This window comes from Tachysurus vachellii, chromosome 8 (assembly GCF_030014155.1).
Source record: "Tachysurus vachellii isolate PV-2020 chromosome 8, HZAU_Pvac_v1, whole genome shotgun sequence".
Lineage (NCBI taxonomy): Eukaryota > Metazoa > Chordata > Actinopteri > Siluriformes > Bagridae > Tachysurus > Tachysurus vachellii.
Window position 1 is genome coordinate 16,863,287 of NC_083467.1, and position 21,526 is coordinate 16,884,812.

The 21,526-nt window shown below is 36.8% G+C and overlaps 1 protein-coding gene across 2 annotated transcripts in view; it reads left to right on the plus strand.

Moving 5' to 3' along the window:
• scn1laa (sodium channel, voltage-gated, type I-like, alpha) overlaps positions 1-21,526 on the plus strand; it is a 38,675-nt gene that overhangs the window by 11,485 nt on the left and 5,664 nt on the right. For both annotated transcript variants that reach the window (XM_060876631.1, XM_060876630.1), the window contains 17 exons: positions 101-164; positions 768-909; positions 3,581-3,787; positions 5,288-5,542; positions 6,157-6,519; positions 6,795-6,918; positions 8,721-8,959; positions 10,361-10,534; positions 10,651-11,010; positions 11,158-11,592; positions 14,383-14,512; positions 17,305-17,459; positions 17,599-17,772; positions 18,132-18,254; positions 20,494-20,766; positions 20,883-20,936; positions 21,319-21,456. In XM_060876631.1, the coding sequence (XP_060732614.1) occupies positions 101-164; positions 768-909; positions 3,581-3,787; positions 5,288-5,542; positions 6,157-6,519; positions 6,795-6,918; positions 8,721-8,959; positions 10,361-10,534; positions 10,651-11,010; positions 11,158-11,592; positions 14,383-14,512; positions 17,305-17,459; positions 17,599-17,772; positions 18,132-18,254; positions 20,494-20,766; positions 20,883-20,936; positions 21,319-21,456 (3,410 nt within the window). The remainder of the gene's footprint in view (positions 1-100; positions 165-767; positions 910-3,580; positions 3,788-5,287; positions 5,543-6,156; positions 6,520-6,794; positions 6,919-8,720; positions 8,960-10,360; positions 10,535-10,650; positions 11,011-11,157; positions 11,593-14,382; positions 14,513-17,304; positions 17,460-17,598; positions 17,773-18,131; positions 18,255-20,493; positions 20,767-20,882; positions 20,937-21,318; positions 21,457-21,526) is intronic.

The following is a 21,526-nucleotide window of genomic DNA, read 5'->3' on the forward strand; positions in this document are numbered from 1 at the left end:
ACTAAACCAGTTCAAACCGGTTAATAAAAAATACTTATAATATAAAGATGTTGTTCCGTGCAGGAAGGGACTGAACAATACCATTCTCTTTTTCCTGTAGATAATTATTATAAAATTGATGAAACGAAAGATCCTCTGCTCTGTGGAAACAACAGTGATGCAGGGTAAGTAAATTGATCATGATTGGATTATTTCAATTTCTCATGCTGGTACCGGGTATAGGCCTAATATCGTGCTCATATACTCATCAAAGTTGCCCGATACCAACTGAAACCACCTGATATTATAGTATACTAGTACTGTACCAGATGATGTGTCATAAGGAAATTATGGATGCTTATACTGGGTTATCTCTGAATCATAACTGTAATCAACAGCATCAGTGATAAAACACAAACAGGTGTTTAAAATAGGATGATTCGTTGTCATTAACCATGGCTTAGAATTAAACCTGTGAAGACTAGAAACAAAATGGTTATAAGAATCGTAATCAAGGTGAACAACAATCAATGACTAGAAAATAAACAAATAACGGTATAAAAACAAAAATCCATCGCAAACCAAGTGCAAAAATACATACACTTCCTTTCATTTTCTAACTTAAATAGTATATCTCGGAAATATGTTCAAAAAGACTGTTTTGTTACAATGTCTATTGTTAAAATCTCTACATAAATAAATCTGACATACAGTACATAATTATGTAGTTTTGAATGACTTCTATTCTAATATATATATATATATATAAATATATAATTGTTCTCCAGGCAATGTCCAGATGGCTATGTCTGTTTCAAAGGAGGCCCCAATCCAAATCATGGCTTCACCAGCTATGATAGCTTTGGTTGGGCTTTCCTCTCTCTCTTTAGACTGATGACTCAAGACTACTGGGAAAATCTCTACCAACAGGTATGCATAAGTACAATATGTGTTTCTCAGCCATTCAGTGACTGATCCCTCAAACACAATAAGTGTTTCTCAGCCACTCAGTGATCCCTGTGACAGATTTTGAAATCTGTTATTGTTAGTCATCACTGGCACTATGTGCCTGTGCTTATGTGCTTGTTTGTGTTGTGTTATGAGACCTTTGTTATTGTAAGAGGTTTATTAGTTAATTGGATTCTTTACATAGAGGTTCTCTGTACCTGATCCTGTCTTTGTTCACCTGATAACCTGATGATTTGAACTTAAACATCTGTGATTTTTTTGGTATGTTGGATGTTTGTATTGTAAAGATTGAAGTTTAAATAATGTTAAATATGTTGAATATGGAACAAAAACGTTTAGTTTTACTGCACTAACATTTTATGACTTCAGTTCTTAAACAGTTCAGTTCTTCAGTTCAAAGACAAAACCAGACGAAGACAACAGAGGATTCCGCGCTGCATAAGGCAACGCGGCTCAACTAAATAGTACAAATAATTAATCAGACATGAGGGACACGTGTGCAGAGGCGGGGAGGAAAAGAAAAGGGTGGGGCAGACACGTGAGCAAAGAACATAAACAAAAAGGCACATGGCCAAAGTCCGGGCAGAGTCCTGACAGTACCCCCCTCGAGGCGCGGCTCCCGACTCGCCAGTTGGGCGAGCAAGGCACACGGTGAGGCAGGTGGGGGGAGCAAGGCACACGGCGAGGCAGGTGGGGGGGAGCAAGGCACACAGCGAGGCAGGTCGGGGGGAGCAAGGCACACGGCGAGGCAGGTGGGGGGGAGCAAGGCACACGGCGAGGCAGGTGGGGGGGGGGAGCGACGTTCACAGCCGACGCACCGTGGCCCAACCCACCTCTCAGAAACCAGGAAGGGGAGGGAGGGCGGGGAGAAAAAAAAATCCGCCACAAAACAGAAAAATCAACAGAAAAAAATCCATGGGAATTTTTTTTCTGTGCAGAGGTGGGGAGGAAAAGACAAGGGTGGGGCAGACACGTGAACAAAGAACATGAAAAAAAGGCACATGGCCAAAGTCCGGGCAGAGTCCTGACAAGTTCTAAAGCACCTTTTAGTCCATAAAAACCTGTGTTTTTTAAATAGTTAAACATATGGACATTTGATCTTTATTTTACCAATATTGGAAGATTCATGCAATATAACTAAACAACAACAAAAATCACAAGAAAAAAACCAAAGATGTCTTTTTTAAATGATCTGTAAAATGTCACACTGACATTTTGTCACAATGACACTCCCACATTTATTTGTACTTAAAATGTATAAAACTACCTACAGGTGAATCACATCATGTGCAAATTTTTAGAACATTGTTACAGAGCAGTTTGAAGGAGGCTTGCCTTATTTAAACCTCAGATATTTAGGTTGGTTTGCTTTGATGCCTATGAGTCTGGTGAGGTATATAAAAAGATCTCAAAAGAATTTGTTACCAGCCATTCTACTGTCTGGAAAATTATTTACAAGTGGAGATCATTTAAAACAACTGCCACCATGGCCAGGTCAGGAGATTCAAGCAAAGTCACCCCAAGAGCAGACTGCAAGATACTTAAAGAAGTCTCCAAAAACCTTAAAATATTATCAAAGGACCTAAAGCAAGCTCTTGCTACAGTCAAAGTACATCAATCTACAATAAGAAAGAGACAACTTTAATTATCACGGGAGGTGTGCAAGAAGGAAACCTTTGCTGTTTAAGAAAAAACATGAGGGCAAGACTGAAGAACACAGAGACAATAATGTGCTTTTGAAAGAGTCTAAAATTGAATTATTTGGATACTATAACAGTATAGTATAGATACTATACTATGAATTATATATCCAAATAATTCAACGTTTGGTGTAAATCAAATACAGTGTTTGAGTAAAAGAAACTCATGCCAACTGTGGAACATGGAGGTGGAAGTGTTATGGTTTGTGGATGCTTTGTTGCAGCAGGACCTGGCCAGTTCATCATCATAGAATCCACTATGAATTTATTGTGTCAGAAGGTGCTTGAGGAACACGTGAGACCAAAAGTCATAAAATTTAGCTGAAGTTGATGTGGAACTGGACCTTGCAACATGACAAAGACATAGCAGTAAATCTACCAAGGACTCACTGAAAAGTAAAAAAACTGAGAATTCTGGAATGTCCAAGTCAAACCCAGATGTAAATCCTATTGAGATCCTGTGGGGTGATCTGAAACAGACTGTGCATGCAAGAAACCCCTCAAATGTCACACAGCTGAAAAAATTCTGCATTGAGGAGTGAGGGAAACTTTCTTCCAGTCGATGTCAGAAACTGGCAGATGGCTACAAGAAACATCTAATTGAGGTTATTTCAGCCAAAGGGGGTAACACTAGCTATTAGGGCATAGAGTGTCCTAACTATTTTCTCAGTTGAAATACTCATTTTGTTGTTTACAAGCACTTACATCACTTTCATCTACAAATGAAAACAATTTCCAAAATTGACATGTTGACAATTCTTATTGAAGAACTTAATATTTAATGGGGTGTCCTAATTTTTTTACATGTCCGTTTATAAATGAAGCCATAATTTACTTTTTATATGTGTAAAATGATGCCTTTTCTTCTCAATTGTAAGAACAATTGTAGCATTTTGACAATGGCTAACATTGGGTAACGGTAACATTTTCAGACTCTTCGAGCTTCAGGGAAGACGTATATGATCTTCTTTGTATTGGTGATATTCCTGGGATCGTTCTACCTGGTGAATCTGATCCTGGCTGTAGTGGCCATGGCCTATGATGAACAGAACCAAGCCACCATGGAAGAGGCCCTGCAAAAAGAGGAAAAATTTCAGGCCATGATGGAACAGCTCAGGAGGCAACAAGCGGAGGCCCAGGTATTGCAGAGCATGAAATGTAATTATATCTGACTTACTGTACAGGGAGTAGAAAGATATGACCATTAAAATGCCTGCTGTATTTAGTTTGCGTACACTTGCATGCTAATGGCTGAGATGTTTACGATGCTTTGCTGTTTAGCTTGTTATTTATGACATGGTGTTGGTTTTGTTCTAAAACCTCCTAGCCACTCTAGCCAGAGCTGAATTTTGAATAATTTTCAAAAATTTACATTTTGTATGCATGTGTTTATCCAGTCCTTCTATTTTGGGTTAAAAATCCTATGACCTACATTGCCATAGATATTTTGAATTGTTTCACATGTTTGTAGTCTTACCAGTAACTAAAATTGTTGTTTACTGAATATGTCTTACATTCAAGGTGCAAAATATTTTACCATGAGTCACATAGTATATATAAACCCAGAAACATATGTTGTTGCCTATTCACTCTCCTTGGTGGAACACCTACAGTACTACAGTTACAGCTCCAAATCTTCTTGGGATATGTCATCTTGTGATATATCAGCTTTGCTCATCTGGATCCTGACATTTCTCTCCTTTCCTTTTTGTTAAATTGCTGTGTCAGACCTGATGGATACCATTGGTAATAAGCAAATATCAAACATGGATACAGATTCTCACTCAGATTGAGGTCTGTGTTTTTACTTGGCCTTTCCAACACATTCAGGCTTCTGGTTCTAATCTCCTCCGGTGTAGCTTTATTTAGTGTCATTGTCCTGTTGGGCATTGAATCTCTGCCCCATCTCAAGTCTTCTGCAGTGATGTTGTTCTGAAGTTGATGAGCGGAGTTAGGTTTCTGTCAAATGTAACGTTTAGGTACATGGCCAAAATGTTTGATGTTCATCATTAGAGGAAACCTTCTTTCCGAATAGTGTCTCCAGCATGGGATTTCATGTAGCTTTTTTCTCACATTTTTTTCAAAAAAGCTGGGGCATTAGTTGTTCTGTGAACAGCATCCCCAGCACCTGGGATCTCTCCAGCATTTTAAAATTTACCCTTGGCTTCTTGGTTGCTTTTCTTACTAATGTAGTTCATACCTGGTCACCAAGTCATGGTTGTGCCATGTTAATTTTTTCATTTTAATACTCTTTCTTAAACTGTAATAAATGATACATAAAGCAAAGTATTATTAAAACAAATAAAAAAATATTTGGCATCTTTATGTAACTTTAGATAGGTAGAAAAATAAAATACATAGGTATATTACTTGGTATAACTAAATAACAAATTATATCCAATTAAATCCAACAAAAGCTCAAACCGAATACCTTATACCAAAAAACAGCCCACAAAAAATTCTAATGAATGCTGAGATACCAATGATCTACTATGAATGGCAATTTACCATGATATTACATCTGAAAACCCAATGCAATTTTTCCATCTTAATATCGTGATGGACATTTCCATTCAACATTTCCAATTGAAAACCTATGGGAATTTTTTGTTTTGGGCTATTTTGTACATTTCTACTAGGCGGCAGTTGCAGTATTTGAGACTGGCAACCATAGTGGAGACAGTTCCTCTTTGGCCTCCAAACTCAGTTCCAAAAGTGCCAAAGAACGATGCAACCGGAGAAAGAAGAGGAAGCAGAAAGAGGGAGAGGAGAAAGGGGACAATGAAAAAGTCCAAAATTCTGACCCAGGGAGCATCATTAGAAGGACCAGCTTCCGATATTCTGTGGATGGAAACATACTGTCATATGATAGACCATATCAATCTCCTCATCAGGTCAGGAATGGTTCTCAGCTGCTATAGTGCTGATCCCTACTGCATGCTCTGTTGATGCATTGCAAGCATTTATCTGATACTAGTCAGAGTATTATATTATTTTCTATTGGAGATTTGTTACGGTTTTATGAGATTATAAGTAATAATTTCATGGTTGTGATCATGTCTCCAATCTTCTTGTAATTGCCATAATCAATCATTAAAATTTGCCATCCTTATACTTCATATTCAGTTTGGCTTTATTTCAGTTTTACATTTAGTAGTTTACTTTCCTTCTTGTTGTCTTTGAGTTCCTCTAACTATTGTTAGTTGCTTTTGGTCATTGCCACCAATAGTGAAATTCACTAGAATATATGCAGTCTCAATTTTGATTTTATTTGTTATTGGTTTGACCTTTATTATAATCACCATTATCTATATCATCATCATCTATATCATAATCATCATAATCATCATCATCTTCTTCATCTTCATCATCATCTTCATCATCATCGTTTGCCATATTTTATGCATGTCCATTTTATGCACCTCATAACCATCTTAACTGTCAATTCATGGCCACCTTGTGTGATGGTTAGATGTGAAGTGAGCCTCAGGCCTGTTTTTTTCTGCAGTCACTTGTGAGTATTCAGGGCTCGGTCTTCTCTCCACGCCGCAACAGTAGGACTAGCATCTTTACCTTTCGTGGCCGCCTGGGATCAGAGACTGGATTTGCGGATGATGAGCACAGTGCGTTTGAAGACGCAGGCAGCCGCCGTGGCTCGTTGTTTCTGCCACATTGCTCTGAGCGTCTTTACAGTACTGGAAGCAGGACAAGCTTGACCCCACGTGTTTTCCTGTCCCCAAATGGAAAAGTGCGCAGTTCTGTGGATTGCAATGGCACAGTGTCATATGTGACTGGGAACTCATTGCCTAGCTCTCCAGATGTTCTGCAGCTCCCTGATGTACCCACAGATAAAGCCATGACAGATGACAGTGTAAGAAAAATTGCATGTCCTGTGACACTTCAACTATGCACTCAGTTGAAGCAATATGCCTTATAGTAAACATATCCTGGAAAACGTTATTAACAACATAACCTGTTGAATATCAGAAGAGACAGAATGTGCCTCCTGCGAACTGCAGAAGGATTTTTTGTTAATCCTTGTAGCATATTTTCTAAACCTTGTATGTATGCTGTTCTCTACTTATTATATTGTGTTCAAAATGTCCAATTACACATTGTACAACCTTCATTATGAATCTTCCTCAGAAAAAAAAAGAGGAGTACAGAAAGAGATATGAAGCTGAACAACTCTCGCCTGGGTTTTTGACTGAGCCTACAGCTAGAGAGAGGGCTCTGAGTGTAGCTAGTATTATCACCAACACAATGGAAGGTAAGAACATTCCAGCTTGAACCATCAGCTGTTTTTTTTTTATTTTTTTTTTATTAAATTAATCTTTTCAAAACAAAAAAAGGAAAAGAAAAATCCAGGTAAGAAAAAACTCAGACTCCTCAGCAAAACTTTAAGTACTAAAAAGGTACTGTTTTATATGCCAGTTATTGACAGGAACTATTACCTGAAGTCTACGTACTGTGAGACAAGGCATAGTAGCAGAATGTACAGGATAACCTGAAAACATACCAATTGAATCAGATTAAAATCTGTAAATATATCAATTTAAAACTACTAAAGACTTGAAAGGTAAAAACCTAGAAGTAACTAATAACTCATAATTATATATCACAAACATGAAAGACCACAACTGCTTTCAATTCAAGATCATTTATCCCATGAGGCAATTGTGGCAAGTATCTGACTTAGAAATAAATAATTTTTTAACATTTTGGAAATAATCATTTTCCATTATAGTCTGCCAGTTTTTTACTTACCTCACAGTAACACCTCCTGAATAAGTGCTTAGATTATGGATTGGTAGATGAGCATATATACAACCATGAGTCTGAAGTGGATGCAAATTCAGTTTAGCTTTTTATTATAAGGCATTGTTAAACAAATCGAAAAGGCGATTCAATGTGAACAGTAAACTGGCAAAAAGTCAGGCAATCAACAAACAAAATCAGGGGTAATACATGAGACAAAAACCAAAAGCAAAAAGACATTTGATAAACGTTGAAAAAAACAAATTAACAACATGGATCAGAAAGGTTTGGTAAAATCATACATGGTAATAATTTGCAACATGGAAGTGTGCCCGTCCAATATTTAGTGCTGGCTATGACCAGTTACTATTAACATTACAAGATGCATATATTATGGAAATGAAGTCTGAGGCAGCCATGTTTTTAGGCTGTAGTGCATTCTGGGATATGCTTATTTTTTGCCAGGACCTGAGTTAACTTGACAACACAAGACAACATACACAGTACCCTGAATTACCGAGTAATGCCCTCAAAACCATGAAGTGTTTGCAGTATAAATTATTTTAAAGAAAAATGATTTATTTATGTTTTTTCTTTATAAATATACTGTTTTAAATAACAGAACAATAGTGGTAGAACAATGCATCTTGAGATGATGCACCAAGGTGCAAACATGTAACGATCATGGAAATGTGTGATTCACAAACTGATAACAATGACATACACTCATGTTACTGTTACACAACCATGTTATAACACTTATTGAGGGGTGTTCTGTAGTTTTAAAATGCCACCAGCCCTCACGCCTCTACAGTCAACAGGGCCTAAGAAAGAGGTTGCAGAAATCTGTTTCCTGCAATAGTACTCATTGTGTCTCAAGTTGCATTTTTCCTGTGTCTGAGACTTGTTTATTTAAGCAATTGGGAGTTTGGTAGAGCAAAAGAACTGCTCAGTTTTATTTACAATAAATAGATTTATCACTAAATAAATAAAATAAAAAAATAGAGGGTGCATGTAGTTCATTTGATGTTTTGGATAACAAGGAAAGATCCATGCCATAAACAGTGAAAAGGAAAGAGATGTTTAGTTAGATGTCATGTTAGTACATTTCTTCTTAATAAACCATTTTTAAAGCAGTCCATGCACCTTTGTTTAAATTTTAATAAAACTATTAAGCTAATATATTTGAAAAATCATTAGAATTTAATTGAACTTGGTTAATATTCATTTAAGCATCACAATATAAATCTTTTGCTTTATCTACCCCCACTAAAATTCATTCAGTGTTTTGTTTCCATCTTTTTAATGTTGCAGAGCTGGAGGATTCGAGGCGGAAGTGCCATCCATGTTGGTATAAGTTTGCAAAAACATTTCTAATCTGGGATTGCTTTCCACTGTGGGTGAAAATAAAGAAACTAGTTAACTTGTTTGTTATGGACCCATTTGTGGATCTGTTCATCACCATCTGCATTGTAATTAATACCATATTCATGGCCATGGAGCATCACAACAAGGCTGATTATTTCGTGGTAGCCCTTACAGTGGGAAACTATGTAAGAACAATTTTTATATTACTGTATGTTACTTTCTACATTGAATGCACACTACTAGAAAGCCATTATTAAGAGTTCTTTGAGTTGCTCCTCACACAATTAAAGGTTCTCTAGGTTGGAACTCATTTGTATAACCAGTCTGTATAACAAGTGTGGTTATACAAAACTTAATGCTGTAAATGCCCTACAGTAGCTACAGTCATAGGAAAAATAAAGTACACCCTTCACTTCAGTTTTTATATAAAAGGGTCTAAATACCAACTGTGTGGTTGTCACCAAATTCCATAAAAAAACAAAAAACAAATAGCCTTTAGGTGATAAAACAATATTGAGAATCCTGGTACTGTACACCTTATAATTCAGACACACTTGGAACCACTTTTATTAACAATGCCATATTCACTTCTGAAAGAAGGGACCATTTCCTAACCAGCTTTCCTTGAAAGCCGTACTTTTTCAGTCTTTTTCGGATTGTGGACGGATATGAACATAAATATTTAATGTTTTATGGAAGCCTATAGGTCATGTTAAGTAGCTCTTGTTTTTTTCTTCATATCTCTGAACGTTAAATGGTCTAACCTTAGAATCATTTTGTTTCACTCCTGAAAGGATCGGCAACTGTCTTGAAGGCTCTCCATTTATAACTAGTTCTTTCATTGGTGAATTTCAAATTGTACAGAGATGACCATGTAACCCTTCCCAGATGGGTGAGCAGCAAAAATAGCTTTTTGCTGCGCCAGAAATTCAAATTGCCAAAAGTTCTGATTTTATAGTGGTTGGCACACATCTTAAATAATCTTCTGAATTTTTTTATCAACACCTGGCTGCTAATTACACTCTTAATGAGGAAGTGCCTGCTGATTTTTATTAAATTTACTTTTTGGGGTAAAATGAATACATACTAAAATCTGTTGTGTTTTGTTGTTGTTGTAACCTGAGGATCATTTGTTGGTTTACGGTGATTTGGTAAGGACCACATCATTGTTATTTAGGCCCTGATAAATAAAAACACAAAATTGAATAAGTTTGAACTTTCCTTTTTTCCATGATCACAGTTTTGCCTATCCTCAGTATAATAGCACAATTTAGCCAAATGTATTATGAGATTAGAAATGGACACTGAAGAAGTAACACTCAATTTATAGCATTATGGGCAATTAGCTAGCAAGCTCATTCCCTGTTAGATGTGCTTCTAGCAAAATTGGCATGCCTTCTTCATTTTTCTGGGTTTTTTTTGCTGAAAAGCTTTCATATTTTAACTCAGAAGTTATATATCTAAAAACATTGCTTGCTGTGTCTGATGATGCCATACAGTAGCTAGTCCTATTGTATTTTACTGTAGTTTTGTACTGACTATGAATTGAAATTAACTGCACATTAACTGTACCACTTTATGTCCAGGTTTTCACAGGGATCTTTACAGCTGAGATGATCTTCAAGATTATAGCATTGGATCCTTATAAATACTTCCAAGAAAGCTGGAATATATTTGATAGTGTCATTGTAACCCTGAGTATTGTAGAGCTTGGGTTGGAAAATGTACCTGGAATGTCTGTCCTTAGGTCATTCCGTTTGGTAAGGAAAGCCAATTGGAATTATTTATATTGAATAGGAACATTCATTAAACCCACTATAACTTTTACTTGAAATTATTGTTGTAAAGTGTGTAACCAGTTATTTTTTCATTCTAGCTTAGAGTCTTTAAGCTTGCCAAGTCTTGGCCAACTTTAAATATGCTGATCAAAATCATTCACAATTCAGTTGGTGCCCTCGGCAACCTGACGCTCGTCCTGGCCATCATTGTCTTCATCTTTGCTGTAGTAGGCATGCAGTTGTTCGGAAAGAGTTATACAAGTTGTTATTGTAAGTCTACAACTGGAGACTGCAGGCTCCCTCGCTGGCACATGAGCGATTTCTTCCACTCCTTTCTGATAGTGTTCCGTGTGTTATGTGGCGAGTGGATAGAGACCATGTGGGACTGCATGAATGTAGCTGGGCAGAGCAAGTGCCTAACTGTCTTCCTCCTGGTGATGGTGATTGGAAACCTTGTGGTAGGCATATACTGTATTTGCTTAATTTTTATTTTCAGCTAATTGTATATGTCTATAAGCAAAATGCATTATCTATAATACAACAGCATTAATTGTTTATTTATTAGTACACCTTACAACATGGTAATCTTATCTAAATTCTTTTAGGTTCTGAACCTCTTCCTGGCCTTATTGCTTAGCTCTTTTAGTGCCGATAACCTGGCAGCCACAAATGATGACTGCGAAATGAATAACCTGCAGATTGCAATGGGGCGCATCCACAGGGGTGTAGCGTTCACTAAAGCCAGTGTGCACAGCTTCTTTCAAAGCAGCTGCTTTAGAAGGAGACGGAATAAGGTTAAGGAGGAAGATGGCCTGAAAGATTGCAAGAAGCTGGCTGATATGTCAACTCATACCACAGTGGAGCTGATTAAAGAGCCACAGTGTGAGAAAGAGGCATTGGGTACCGACAGTGGCTCTGAGAATTTCATCTTCGATCCCACCTTGTCTGTCTCTGTACCCATAGCCACTGCTGACTCTGACCCTGAGTGCAACATGGACGATTTAAGCAGTTACTCTTCGGACATGAATGAAGATAAAGAGGTATGGTGGCTGACTATATTACTTACTTACATATGTTAAGGCAATCAGAGGTGCGCATGCAAATAAATAGTGTGTGCACTAAATAAGTGTTCACATAAATTGTGTGCACAATGATCACACAATGATCTCCATAGTCGATATAGTTTGGTTTCGTATAAAGTAATATATTCATACACATATGCTTTCACTGTCTTACACTGAGGAGAAGGCCATAGCAGTTTGACATTTTAGGATCAGGAACTCTGCCTCCAGATTAAATTAGGTGCCATTTAAAGGTGAATGCATGCAAGATTGATGCTTGATGTTTTGGGCTCCTCTTGATAACATAGCCTTGATAAGCGTTTTCTGCAACTCTGGGTGAATATTTACAGTCTGTGCTTTAAACTCAAAATCAAGCATAACCTTTTTGATAAAAAGCCAAATAAGTTGATGTCATTAAGTTACAAATTTTTTTGGTATATGTTTAGCAGCTTAGTAAAAATCTGAGGATATTGCTATGGCTACACTTTATTACACAATTAATTCACTTTCTAATAGTGTGTTCATGTAATGCTTGTGTATTAAATCTTTAAATACTCTTTTGGGGTGTAAGCAGTACTTAAAATACCAGGTTTTTACATGCAAAATAAGTACATGCAAAAGGAAAATAGGATGGTCCAGTTCAGGAAAGCTGGTAGCAGTCAAAACTGTTTATAGTGGAAAATTTAAAAATTGTACAATATTAAGAGGTTTCCTGAATTACACATATGTAATACTAAAAAAAGCTTTCTTCCTGCAGAAGAATCCAGAAGAGCATGCTGATATCTTTTTCTCATGATTACTACTCTTAACCTGGTTTTTTATTACAGCTCTCAGAGATGCTCTCAAGATTTCAGACAGGAGACTTGTAAGACTCATTTACTGAAACATACCATGCCTACCATATAGATTGCATTTACCACTCATGAGAAGGGATATATAATCCCATGTTGTTTTTGTGACTGAACTTCAATTTATTTGTTTTCCTGTCATATTTCCTGATATATGCAGGAAAAATATGTTATCTCCATTATTCATTTTGTGTGTGTTTTTAAATTGAACTGTATATGTGTTGTTTCTGTGGGACAATCACATCTTGAATGAGCAGCATTGCTTATTTCATTGATGGATGTCTGTTCAACTGCTTTGACTTTTCTTGTCGTTCACGCAAATGTCACAGAATGCCCTTACTGATTACATCAAACCGAAGGAACGCGTTTTGCCTCATAATGTCAAAATTCATCAGTTAAAATCATTAAATGAGTGTCAAAACATGTTTGATGGCATTTCACATTCTCCATTTTGGAATGATGAAAGCAGAATTTGGTAATATTATAAGGAGATAAAATATGGAGCCAATAAACAATAGACTTTCTTTCAATGTTAATTTAATAGGCAGAGACTAAAGTGGCTTGCATAGGCTTGTGTCGCCCTCCTTGAAAGTTTCCATATTTTGTAATGTAGAGTCCATTATACTGCAGTGGGTAAAAAAAATCACAAATGTTTTTGTTGTGAAATACCTAAATTAGTTGCGGTGCAAACAGTTGCCATAAGAAGTCACATAATTACTTGCATGGGGTTCGTCTGTGTACATTTAAAGTATCATGTGATCTCAGTATAAATACATCTGTACCTGGAAACATCAGGAACATCAAGAAGCTGTCAAAACAAGCTTTGGACGTGGTTCTGAAAAAAGTAGCAATCAGGGTTTGGTTATGAAAAAAGATACCATAGAGCATTATTAAATCCATTTTTTAAATGGAAAGAAAATGGCACAACTGTGACTGCCTAGAAGAGACCATTAACAAAAAGTTAGTAGTAATAAGTAAGATGGAAGTTGTAGCATTAGGTTGTAAAAAATGTGGAAATGTTCAAGGAGGTTGATCACTTGCTTTTGAGAATTTGATAGTGGCCTGCTTACATCATGCCCAGGAGAACCTCATTTACTAGCTTTGGTAAAAGCAAAATGCTGCTGGCTGCTACATGTTTTCCAAGTGGCACTAGTGGGTGGCCTTTTGCTCGCCCAAAGAACATTATTTGCTTAAAAAGAGATGCATATAAAAAAAAGCTGAATTTTAACATTTTTTGTCTCTAGAGATAACTGACAAAAATAATGTCATTAATATTAATTTAGCATTAGCATAAAAACAACTCCCACTTCATAAAAAGTAAAACATATTTTTCTGTAGGTGTATATAAATGAAATTTTACAGTTGCTAATTTGTAGTCCTAAAAATGCATCTCTATAGAGGTGCTTTTAGAGGCCTAAAATTATATCTTATAAAAATTATTACATGTGAAAAAGGAAAACATGTAATTATGGAGTCAGTTTATTTGTTCATGTGAAAACTGTCTCTAATGTAATGTTCATATTATTTGTGGATATCAAAGGTTTAAACCATGTTCTTAATGCATGCTTTTGAAAAGAAATGTTATCAGCTTTACCTACAGAATGTTCCTTATTGTAACCAAGCTTTTAGGTAACTTTCCGAGCTAAACTGGTTTATTATTGAGCACCTGTTAAAGGTATTCTAAGATGCATTTGCATACTGAAACAGTCTGTGGGTACATTTGATTGCATTTGCATGCACTTTGGAATGTCAAAAACAGTCATGGGCTGAACTTGGCCTCATGATGGTCACTAGCCAATGACATGCCTCAGCTGGTGGATTTTGAGGCACCGTGTGTCTGTCCTTTCCTCTGTGATGCCGCAACAATTGGCTCCATCCAAGATGTTGTCATGGAGATGTGCTGTATGTGTTACTCTTGCAGAAACTGTCAGACTGTATGAGCTCTTCAGAGGGCAGCACAGTGGACCTTCAGCCCCTGAAGGAGAGAAGAGAATCACTTGACTTTGAGCTTGAATTACCTGCGGATGATCCAGAGGCCTGTTTTACACAAGGTGAGAGAATCACTGCAGGGACAAACTATGGAAGTTTTTTCAAGCCTCAGCAGCCCTGTTTTTATGAGCCAGTTTCCACTGAAGTCTGACAAGCATCATGTCATGTCTTCTGCTGTTGTAGCACGTCTGCCTCAAGGTTCAATATGAAGTGTGTTCTGGGATGCTTTTCTGCTCATCACAGTTATAAAGAGTGGTTATTTGAGCTATTGTAGCCTTTCTGTCAGCTTGAAGCATTATGACCACTCATCAGTGAGCATTTCCACTTAGAACCGCATTAGAACTGTTGCTCACTGAATGTTTTTTCCGGGCCATTCTACATAAACTGTAATAGTTGTTGTGTGTGAAAATCACAGAGTGAATTTCAGAGTTTCTGAAATATTCATACTATCCCATTTGATGCAAACAGCCATGTCACAGTCAAAGCCAAATTTACCCCTTGGAGGTTTGAAGTGATTATTAACTGAAACTCTTTACCTGCATTTGTGTGATTTTATGTATTGTACTTTTGCCACATGATTAGTTGACTGTATTAAATATAAGATATTTATTTAACGAAAAAAAAAATTTCAATGTTCTGTATATATTGTCTTGCCAGTTCATTAGGTATAACTAACTTGCAGATACACTCACTGTTTACAATTGTTGCCTAGTTCATCTGTTAAAATTATAAGCCCCTTGTTACCCTAATCATTGTTTGATAAAGGAATATAATATGACCACCTCTAGAAGTGCTAGAAGTGCTAGAAAATAATTAAGGTAACACAAAGTTAGCTCCATCTGTGTTCATCTGTACAGATAGCTGTAAAGCTGTGTTAAGTAATAATACACAATATTTACACACCAGTAATGTTGCTGTACTTCATACAATCATAACACCACCACACACTGTGTCAGTGTCACTGAGAATGATCCACCCTCTAGGGATGCATTGATATTGATTTTGGTCAGAGCATGAGTGCATATTATTTGGTCAGTGTGGATACTGATATTAAAATTAGTAACCTGAAATAGTATTAACACTTTTTACCATTACACCTTTAAAAATGAATTATCACCACAAGTCTGATATAAAATTAAGTCAGGTCACTCTTGGCTTTCAGTGTGAGAGAGTTTTACCTCTGAACAGATAACCTTACACAGAATTTAAGTGGTTTAGATGACCAAGCACTTGGGTCATCTCAGAGAGCAGAAATGAGCTTGATATCATTTTGAAGATATAAATAATTGTCTCAAAAAATTTACTAACGCACATTTCTATGAATATATGGCTTCTAGTAGGCTAGGTTAAAAAAAGAGAAATACTTTCATATTTGTCATTAAACACCATAGTGGACAAAGAAATACAATGCTGAACCCCAGACGGGCGCAAATTCCATTTTTGCTTTCTGGTAAAAAGAGTTAAGCAATCAGTGGCATCATATTTATCTCTTTTTATGTTGATTACTGCCATTTTCTGCTAGTAATGAAGCTAGTAATGAACTGTTAATGCTGGGTTTTCGGCATTAAAGTGTATGACAGAGGCCAGCCTGAGTGCACACAGCAGTATTAGCAAGAGTGCTCATTAAAAATAAGTGAAAGGTACAACGGAATGCACAACAACCTGCAAGTCAAATGCTAGCCACTGAGTAGAAAGGAAATGCACAAGTCTTCAGTGTTCAGTGCTTGCAGCACTTTCACCTATTTTCTTTGCATGCTCGCTTCACTGTAGTACCCTTGAATATAAATATGTTTTTGTATGTGCACAATTATCTGCTCATTTTAAAATGACCCAGCTTGCTGATACTGCTCTGCAGGTTCAGGTTGGCTGCTGTTGTTCAAGATTAAACAAAATATGACTTAATTAAGTTTCAGTTCCTCAATTTCTTTCTATTTCTGTTATTGGATTGGTCTACTGATTAATCCACATACCCTCTGCATAAGTAAGCACACCAACACACTTTTCCAAAACCAGGTAGACAGAATTAGTATTGTGCCAGCTAAGCTGCTAACTAGCTAGCTCAAATTCACTGAGGAAGGTAGATACCTAGACTATAAAAAATTTATATTTTCATACATCTGTGTGGGAATCGCACTCTGTTCAATACACCCCCAATGAAGCTGTGTGTCCTAGTGGGGACCAAAATCACATTTCATTTCATTGGGGAACATTAATCTGTGCTCCCATTACATTTATCTGTATCAATTTTTTTAAATGTGATTTTCATGCAAGCTGCTTTGTCTCCTGAAAACAGTTTGCATTAAATAAACAAACAACACAATATGAGTGAGATATTTGCTAATCTGACATGGTAAAAATGTAATTACACCAAGAGTGATATAGTATAGACACATTTCTGTATTTAATCTAGAAGCATGTCACTGCCACATTTTTACAGAGCACAGTTTGCACTTTCCAGTATTAATTGTGAAATATGTCCAGATTTTTTTTGTCTGGTTATTATTGCATATTATCTTTTTATTACTACAAGAGCATGCACTAGATTTTTGTCAAATAGTATCACATATCAGATGTTGGTATAGGAGTTTTTATGAGTAAAAAGCATTGTATCAGACTGATATCCAATATCAGTATCAGCAGGGGTTCTATGCTGGGCTCTTTCCATGGATATATGGTGTATAGTGGGAGGGAAAAAATAACAGAATTTTGTAGTCAATAATTTTTGCATACTTGCAAAATAAGCATATATTGTAGATGTATGAACCTGTATTAATAAACAAAATAGACATGTATGCATGTATATAAAAAATTCATAAATCCCCTGCCTAAGAATGAAAGGTTCTCTTTTCCCCAGGCTGTGTGAACAGGTTCCCTTGTTGCCAGGTGAACGTGGAAAAAGGCAAATGGAAGACATGGTGGACCCTCAGGCACACCAGTTACAGGATAGTGGAGCATAACTGGTTTGAGTCATTCATCATCTTTATGATCCTGCTGAGCAGTGCTGCACTGGTGAGGAGTTGTATGCTTTTATCAGTGAAGAATATATGCAGATGGTCATTACAGTATTAATACGGCACTGAAAGGAACAATAAGATTTTTATTTACGGAAATGCATTGCAATGTAATGTCATTTTTGGATATATTTTAGGCCTTTGAAGACATACACATTGAGAAAAGGAAGAATGTAAAGACTGTTTTGGAATATGCAGATAAAGTGTTTACCTACATCTTCATATTGGAGATGCTTCTGAAATGGCTGGCGTATGGATTTGCGAAATATTTCACCAATGCCTGGTGCTGGCTTGACTTCCTGATAGTGGGCGTATGTACTAATTTTGACAATTTACAAGCAGTTTGTGTAAATTATTGATGCTGATTTGATTGATGTTCATTACTTACTGCAATTATTGAAAATGTTTATTTTTGCCTATGCATTTTGTGTATTTATTTGTATGTCAGTATGATGAGAGCAACTACATTTGAAGTGTATCTGTGCATGATCCTGTTTGAAAGGGATTTATTGAGTGAATGGATTGCCCATTTGTGGGTCTTAGGGCGCTAGTCAAGGGACTAAACTGATGGAAGGAAAGAGAGATAAGATGAGACAGATGAGAGAAGTGGCTTCTGGTTACATCATTTATATTTACCATTGTGCATGTGTGTGTCTGTATATGTGTGTAGGTCTCTCTGATCAGCCTAGTGGCCAGCGCTCTCAATTATTCAGAGCTTTCTGCCATCAAATCTCTGCGTACACTTCGAGCCCTGAGACCTCTTCGCGCTCTATCACGCTTTGAAGGCATGAGGGTAAGAGGTGCATCCATTATTGTCCAGTTTTAATGGCAATGAAACTGGAAAAAAATGCATAATAATTTTCTTTAATTATCATAATCAGAAGCTCTTTAATTGCCTGTATGATTTATCTAAATGAATTAGATTTTTTATGGACAGTAATTTGCAGTATTGAATTTGGATATGAAAGGGTGTAAGCAGCAGGTGTATATTAGGTGCTGTGTACCAGTTCCACAGTTCAATAATCGAATGGCTTCTGGAAAGAAATGTGTGATGTACAAGTGGCACTTGCTTTGTACTGCCTACTAGATGGCAGAAGAGCAGAAAGGAGCCACAGTGGATATTGTTTACACGGATCCTTGGGGATTTTCATGTTTAGCGCTTGAGGATTACAGACTGCTGAAACAGGGGAGCCTGTGATTGATAATCCTTTTAGTCGGGCGAGTGCAGTCTGGATTTGGAGAGAGCAGAAGCAAATGGGAATCAGTCAAATTGAATTGTTTACTAGTTGGTCAGACAGAACTGATTGCTGATAGGGGATGGTGCTGACAAATAGTGGATTTAATAATCATCTGATACCTGCAATTTGTAGCAGGGCCTCAGTGTTAATGAGCTCCCTAAAGCATTAAGCTTAGTAAGTGTGTATAATGGATGAAAGCCAAAAAATGCAAAACTGTGTCAATGTGCAATGCATTTTTAATAGTAAGTATTATACATTCATCATTAGTAACTGCCTGGTCATGACAGATACAAACCAACTGCATAAGCAGGATTACAAAAATCAATCCCAGCATTTATGGGACCATTACAAACTCAAATGATGTAGTTTGAGAGGTTGAGAAACTTTCAGAGCCACTTCTAAATATATATTTTTTTCCAGCATGTTGCATTGTTTCTGGTCATAATATTAGGGTTCACAGTCTGGTTTTAGCCACTTCTATAAAGGAAAACTAAACATCATAATTAGAGAACTTAACACACACAGGTACCGAGATAGATAGCAACATTGCATTACACCCTTAGCGTATGTATGACCAGGGCAGGTTACATTGACTCTGTACAGATTCTCTTCTTGCCTCCTTTTCTGGGTTTTCAGGCCAAATGTGTTTCAGAACATTAGATTTAGTCTCCATTATCCTGTAAGGAAGGATTAGTGAGCTGCACAAGAGCTACCCATATTAATTTGTTGGCTGTAATTTGAGCTCTAATGTAAGTGAAAATGGTGACAAAAAGGCATTAGTCAGTTCTGGACTTTACCTTGGTGTGGTGCTATGTTTGGTCTTTCTAATGATTCTACTGCACAGCAAAGAGGAACTGCTAAATATGCACATGCACATAAAGGTAGGGGATCTTGGGGAGCTTGAAACAGCTGGAATTGAACAAACATTTGTGTATTGTAGTTTGGGTGCATAGCTTTCCTCAAGTGGTAACTAGCAAACTGCATGATTAACCTTTGATCACTTTGCTGGACCTGTTCTGCTATTTCTGAAATCTCATGACTTTAATCTGTATGTGTAACTTTCTAAATTGTTTTAATACACAGGTATGTGTTTACTTTGTAGTGTTAGAGAGAATGTACTGAGACAAAAGCAATTGCAGTTAGCATTTATTGAAAGACTGGTAGAAACAGTTGATCAGCAAACCATATACTGTAAACTAGAGTAAGACAAACATGAAAACAGGAAACAATAAGGATCACAACCAGAATAACAGTCACAGAATCAAATAACCTGAGCATTACTTCACAGTAAGGAAGTGTTCAAATTTTATTTACAAAGGGTGTGCGTGATTGAAAACAGGGGAGTGCAATCAGGAATCTAGTGACTGACAATGTGTCAGAGATTGTGAGTTATGGGAAGAGTAGCCCGAGGTGGCCAAGTCTGTAGACCATGGTGCACTCGAGGAAATTAAGTTCGCTAACAGAATTAACCTGACTCCTAAAAAGAGGTTTGTTTATTTGCAATAAGCCAATGTTCATGACATCATGATTCCTCAGTGAGGTTTCTACAGTATATATAATCATGTAAAAGAAAAATGATTAAAAGCAGTATGGCTTGTCCAAAAGCTTTCATTTTCCTCACCTCACTTTGTGTTCCCTGCTGCAGCCATGGATTTAGCTTGAATGAATTAAATTATTAAAAGATAAGGAAAAAGTATTGGTATGAACATAAATCTTGCTAAATAAAATGAACTTAAAAGAGCATTTTCTAAGTGTAACAATGTTGTAATCGAATGGTTTACTGCACTCCAATAGGTGGTGGTCAACGCTCTTTTTGGTGCCATTCCCTCCATCGTGAATGTACTGCTTGTCTGTCTCATCTTCTGGCTCATCTTTAGCATCATGGGTGTCAACTTGTTTGCTGGAAAGTTTTATGAATGTGTAAATGCAACTAATGGTTCTCGCATGAGTATGGAAGTGGTCATGAACAGAACCGATTGTGAGCAGCTGGGCAACAGTACCCGGTGGAAAAATTTAAAGATTACCTTTGATAATGTTGGAGCAGGATATCTGGCTTTGCTGCAAGTAGTAAGTAATACAGTTGTCCTTAGATAAAGAACAGAATAATACTTAAATGTATAAACTACGCTACAATTGAAAGAAAATGTGTTTCTATTAATCTTTTTCAATCTGTGTTCTCTCAGGCTACTTTCAAAGGCTGGATGGATATTATGTATGCTGCAGTTGACAACCGTGGTGTAAGTTTATGCTTTGAAAATCATTGTTTTTTCTCCTAAGTGGTGCAACAACAAAGGTTGTGCTTTTTGGATGAGGAAGAGGGTTGTGAGAACATTGCTACATGTGTGTTGTCCTGTGACACAGAATGAGCAGCAGTTTGAAAAGATGCAGTGGCTACTGCCATGTGTCTCTGAGGAAGCACATCCTAGCCATAGCTCTCCCCAATTGGCAGCTGTCATGTTATAAGGGAAAGCTGCCTGTTGGGTAGGAATTGGCTGAAATGATAAAATTGGGCAGAAAATCGTGAAAAGTTGTACCGCATTTAGCATTTAGCACTTCTATAGTACTTGAGAGTCTATAATGCCATATTGTTGACATTTAATGCTCGTTGTAACTGTGTAGGTGGATCAACAGCCTCAGTATGAAGCAAGTCTGTTGTACTACATCTACTTTGTAGTCTTCATCATATTTGGCTCCTTCTTCACATTGAATCTTTTTATTGGCGTCATTATTGACAACTTTAATCAGCAGAAGAAAAAGATAAGTATCTATTTTGTTTAGTGCTAATGTAAATGTGTATAAATTATGTTTATTTGTATAAATTGACAAG